Source organism: Myotis davidii, unplaced genomic scaffold (assembly GCF_000327345.1).
Source record: "Myotis davidii unplaced genomic scaffold, ASM32734v1 scaffold164, whole genome shotgun sequence".
Classification (NCBI taxonomy): domain Eukaryota; kingdom Metazoa; phylum Chordata; class Mammalia; order Chiroptera; family Vespertilionidae; genus Myotis; species Myotis davidii.
In genome coordinates this window covers 2,839,128-2,844,587 of record NW_006296417.1, presented here as the reverse complement: position 1 = coordinate 2,844,587, position 5,460 = coordinate 2,839,128, and the positions used below count along the sequence as shown (strand labels likewise).

At 53.5% G+C, this 5,460-nt stretch overlaps 1 protein-coding gene across 1 annotated transcript in view; it reads left to right on the top strand.

The window, feature by feature from the left end:
* AGBL1 (ATP/GTP binding protein-like 1) overlaps positions 1-5,460 on the top strand; it is a 128,537-nt gene that overhangs the window by 39,820 nt on the left and 83,257 nt on the right. Inside the window, exons 10-14 of the mRNA XM_015569116.1 lie at positions 1,628-2,211; positions 2,786-2,869; positions 3,082-3,162; positions 4,062-4,210; positions 5,098-5,185. Of these exons, the coding sequence (XP_015424602.1) occupies positions 1,628-2,211; positions 2,786-2,869; positions 3,082-3,162; positions 4,062-4,210; positions 5,098-5,185 (986 nt within the window). The remainder of the gene's footprint in view (positions 1-1,627; positions 2,212-2,785; positions 2,870-3,081; positions 3,163-4,061; positions 4,211-5,097; positions 5,186-5,460) is intronic.

The following is a 5,460-nucleotide window of genomic DNA, read 5'->3' as shown; positions in this document are numbered from 1 at the left end:
GGTCATGTGAATCCAGGGGCTGTTGCTGCCACCAGTAGTTCAGACCTGCCTTTGGGTCTTTTTAAAAAAAATATATTTTATTGATTTTTTATAGAGAGGAAGGGAGAGGGATAGAGAGTTAGAAACATCAATTTGAGAGAAACATCATCAATCAGCTGCTTCCTGTACACTCCCTGCCAGGGATGTGCCCACAACCCAGGTACATGCCCTTGACCGGAATCGAACCCGGGACCCTTCAGTCTGCAGGCTGATGCTCTATCCACTGGGCCAAACTGGTCAGGGCCTGCCTTTTGACCTTGGCTACTTGCTGACGACTCTCCATAAATCATGAACTTGGCTGTATCTAATGGTACAAGCCAGTCCCGTGTCGGAGGGAGTTAGTACCGTCTACTGCACTCCAGAAAGCAAAGAGGATCCACAGGAAGAAATGTCAGGGAGGACATTGCAGTTCCGTGTAAAGGACTGTTTACACTTTGTGCAAACCATCAGGATGATCCTTAACCAAAAGGCACTTCCTTGTGCCCTGACCGGTTTGGCTCAGTGGATAGAGCATCAGCCTGCAGACTCAAGGGTCCTGGGTTTGATTCTGGTCAAGGGCATGTACCCTGTTGTGGGCACATCCCCAGTGGGGAGTGTGCAGGAGGCAGCTGATCGATGTTTCTCTCTCATCGATATTTCTAACTCTCTATCCCTCTCCCTTCCTCTCTGTAAAAAATCAATAAAATATCTATATATATAAAAGCCCAGTGACCAAAATGGCAGAATAACCAGAATGATCAGTGGCTATGACGTGCACTGTGGCAGCCAAACAGTCTGATCCGGACCCCAATTGGCCTCCCGCTCCACCCTAATCGGAGGCGGGGCTGGCTGGCCAACCACCCACAGACCCTCCCCCCGGCCAGCCTGATCCAATGGGCTCCCACTGGGGCAGGCCAGCCAGATCCCACCTGTGCACGAATTTGTGCACCAGGCTTCTAGTGTGTGTATGTGTGTATGTGTGTGTGTGTGTGTGTGTGTGTGTGTATAAAAGGCACTTCCTTGGGGTGCTGGGAAGACCCTAAAAGTGAGGTTCTTCCACCAGACGGACGAACGTATTGGGGGTGTGGCAGAAGGCATCCCTGTCCTTCTTAGGATGATACTAGCCCCACCCAAAGCCCCTGCAAACAAGAGTTTTTTTGATTTTGCCATTTGTTTGAATCTCTCTCTCTCTTTTTTAATCCTCACCTTTTGGATATTTTCCCATTGATTTTTAGAGAGAGTGGAAGGGAGGGAGGGGGAGAGACAGAGAGAGAAACATTGATGTGAGAGGGAAACATTGATCGGCTGCCTCCTACAAGAGTGCCAACCAAGGCCGGGGATCGAGCCTGCAACCGAGGTACACGCCCTTGAGGGGAATTGAACCGGGACCCTTCAGCCCGCAGGCCCATGCTCTATCCACTGAGTCAGACCGGCCAGGGCCATGTCTTTGACTCTTGAAGCGTAGTCTTTCTGTGGCAGGCCTTGGAGAAAGCTCCTTGATCCACAGGGTTTATGCTGAGGTCTGTGCCCAGAGAGTGAGGAAGGGAGGGGTCGTCTTGTCTCCCTGGAAGGGAACACTGACACATTCTCGTCTGCTTTACCCCCCAAGGACCTGGAGCCCACACCCGGAGATGACGTCCACCCTGACGCCAACCACATCCACATTCCAACCGCTGCCTCCCTGAAGCAGCGTTGCCTGGATGAGGACCAGAGCTCCCGGGGACGGGAGAGGGAGGGACGGGAGAGGGAAGCTGCCCCCGAGACGTCTCTCCTGAGCAAGGCCAAGAGGGGGAGGTCCCCCGTGCACCCCATTTCCAAAAACGGACCTGGGATGAACCTGCAACCGCACACCCAGCCCAACGGGCTTGGGGTGGATCCTTCCGGAAAGGAAGTCCTTGACCTTGAGACTCTCCTCCAAGAGGATGCTTGGGACATGGACATGACCTCCTGCGCTAGGACAGGCGCCTCCCTTCCCAGCTCCACTCCCCCTGGGGACACTGCGGACGGAATCCATGAACTTCTGCAGACACACCCCCAGGACGTGCCCTTCCACGACCCCTATGTCTATCTGGCCAAAGCCAGAGGCACCAAGTCCGTGGCTGACTTCAAGACGCCGGCGTTCCCTGACCTCTGGGGCCACTGCCCATCGCACTCCCCGGAGCCCCTGCTGGAACGCAAGCGTGGGATCCAAAGGTGGGGGTGGTCCTGACTCAAGAGCTATGTTTTTTATTTTTTCTTTTTTTTAAAAAAGATATTCACTTATTGATTTCAGAGAGGAAGGGAGAGAGAGAGAGAAACATCAATGGTGAGAGAGAATCATCGATCGGCTGCCTCCTGCACGCCCTCACTGGGGATGGAGCCTGCAACCCAGGCATGTGTCCTTGACTAGAATCAAACCCGGACCCTTGAGTCTGTAGGCTGATGCTCTATCCACTGAACCTAACTAGCTAGGGCTGTTTTTATTGATTTTTAGAGAGAGAGAGAGGAAGGGAGAGGGATAGAGAGATAGAAACATCGATGAGAGAGGAACATCATCGACCAGCTGCTCGTGCACGCCCTCTACTGGGGATTGAGCCTACAACCTGGGCATGGGGCCTGACCGGGAATCGAACCAGCGACCTTCTGGTTCCTGAGTTGACGCCCAACCACAGAGCCACACCCGCTGGGCAACTTTCCTATGTTTCTGATGACTCCCAAGAGGATCATTGGACGAGTGGGGTAAGGAGTGAGGGCCAGCCTTTAAAGCGTTTCTAATTTTCCTTCTCAGGGTGAAGATATTCGAGGACATCCGGAGGCTCCTTCAGCCCAGCGACGTGATAGGCAAAGTCGTCTTCAGTTTAGACGAGCCTCGGTAGGTGGACATGACCGTCCGTGGAAGGGAGCGAGGTGGGTGCCGCATGGAGAGTTCTGTCAGCGCCGTGAGACAGGAGCGTGTTTCCTGTTCACGAGGCCTCCTGCTCCTACCCTCATCAGGGTGAGCGTGTGGCTTCAAAGTCTAGAAGAGAGAGCTCACCTCTCAGACATGTCACTGAGCCCCGTGCCCCGTCCCCTCCTTCCTCACAGGCAAGGCACGGCTCCCAACTGCCTGCGGTTCTCCTCCAAGTTCGAGTCCGGAAACCTGCGCAAAGCCATCCAAGTGCGTGAGTAAGTAAAGGAAGCGGCCGTGGGCCCTGGCCGGTGTGCTCAGTGGTTAGAGCGCTGGCCAGAGGTCCGAAGGGTCTCGGGTTCGATTCCCAGGCAAGGGCACGCACCTCGGTTGCAGGCTCACTCCCCTGCCCTGGTCGGGACACGTGTGGGAGGCAACCAGTCGATGTGTCTCTTTCACATCGATGCTTCTCTCTGTTTCTCTTCTCCAAAAGCAATTGAAAAAAAAAACACAAACACAAGTCAAGCATTAAAAAAAAATATTTTTATTGATTTCAGAGAGGAAGGGAGAGGGAGACAGAGAGATAGAAACATCCATGATGAGAGAGAATCATTGACCGGCTGCCTCCTGCACGTCCCCCACTGGGGATCGGACTTGTGCCCTGACCGGGAATCAAACCGTGACCTCCTGATTGGTTCATAGGTTAGTGCTTAACCACTGAGCCACCTCAACTGGGCCAAGCACCATATTAATTAATCTTTACGAACAGCACTGGAAGTTGGGACACTATTTTCATTTTCCATGTGAGGAGACTGAGGCTCCCAGGCAATGTCTCGCTTTAAATGGTCACAGGGTCTCCAACCAGCCGGGATTGACATTTCTCCGCGCCCGTAGCGCACTTGCATTCTTCCAGCTCGCTAGACACTTGATTGAGGTTTAATCACTGGACGTGTAACAACGCTTCTGATACCAAGACCCTGTGCCCCGCTGGCCTGGCATGTCCACAGCCCATGTCCGATATTGTGAGATGTGGCTGCTAAGTGTCACTCACCCGCTATCCGCCCCTGGTCTTAGATCTGCCTGCGGGAACCCCCGAGATCTGCCGATTCTCAGTGTGGGAGTGTGGGAGGTTCCCTTAAAGACCTCTAACCCTCCGCCCTTGCTCCCACCTCCGCAGGTTTGAGTACGACTTGCTGGTCAACACTGACATCAACTGCACCCAGTACCAGCAGTGGTTCAACTTCAAGGTGCGCGGCATGAGGGCCGCCACCCCGTACCGCTTCAACATCATCAACTACGAGAAGCCCAACAGCCAGTTTAACTACGGTAGGAGCTGGTGGGGGCCGGGGCTTTCTGGGTAACACAGAGATGGTGTCATCTTGAGAGCATTTGGATCCTTACCAGAGTCCCGCTGGGCTCCCGAAGCATTTGAAGTTGAGTTGACGCATATTTTTATTTTTTAATCCTCACCCAAGGATATTTTTTCCACTGACTTTTGGAGAGAGTGGATGGGCGGGGGGAGAGGCAGAGAGTAACATCGATGTGAGAGAGACACATCCATTGGTGGCCTCCCGCTTGCCCCCAACTAGGGTTGGGAGCCTGCAATGGAGGTACATGTCCTTGACCGGAATCGACCCAGGATCCTTCAGTCCACAGGTCGATGCTCTAGCTACTGACCCAAACCGGCCAGGACTGAGTTGACACATTTTGGTTGTCGGGTGTGGCAAGGCGGTGGCCAGTGCATGGTAAAGCTCCTATGGCAGGGAAACCCGAAGTCTGCCGTGGGGTGTTCATACCACCCATGGTACTCCTCTACTTCCTGTCTCCCCTGCCCTGCCTTGAACTTTTTTTATTTTTTTAAAAAAGATTTTTATTGATTTCAGAGAGGAAGGGAGAGGGAGAGAGAGATAGAACATCTATGAGAGAGAATCATGGATCGGCTGCCTCCTGCACGCCCCACACTGGGGATCGAGCCCACAACCCGGGCGTGTGCCCTGACCGGGAATCGAACTGTGACCTCCTGGTCTATAGGTCGACACTCAACCACTGAGCCACGCCTGCTGGGCTCAAGAGCCTTTAATCATGTCTGCAAAGCCTCTCTTCCGGTGGAAGGTGACATTCACAGGCTGCAGAATTCAGACCTTGAGGGCCACCAGACAGCCGGCTACAGCTCTCTCGCCTCTGAGGACTAACCCGGCCTGTATTCTGTGTAGGGATGCAGCCCACCATGTATTCTGTGAAGGAGGCTCTTCTCGGAAGACCCACCTGGAAGCGGACGGGCTATGAAATCTGCTATTACAAGTGAGTCCGGATATTTGTTAGTTTCTTTTCCCCGCTCTCTCATTCTCTCTCCATTTCCTGCTTTTCCATGTTGCTCTCACACACCTCAGCCGTAGGCGCCCGTCTGCCGTACTTGTCCCTGTCCCTGTGGCAATTGACCCGCCCTTCAGAAGCATGTGAAATGGTGCCCGCAGGAGATCGGAAGCAGTAGCTTTTGATTTGCTGAAGATGGTCTGTCTGTTGGCAGGCACATTAGCACCTGGAGACCTGGTTGGCTACTGAAGTTGTACAGACTC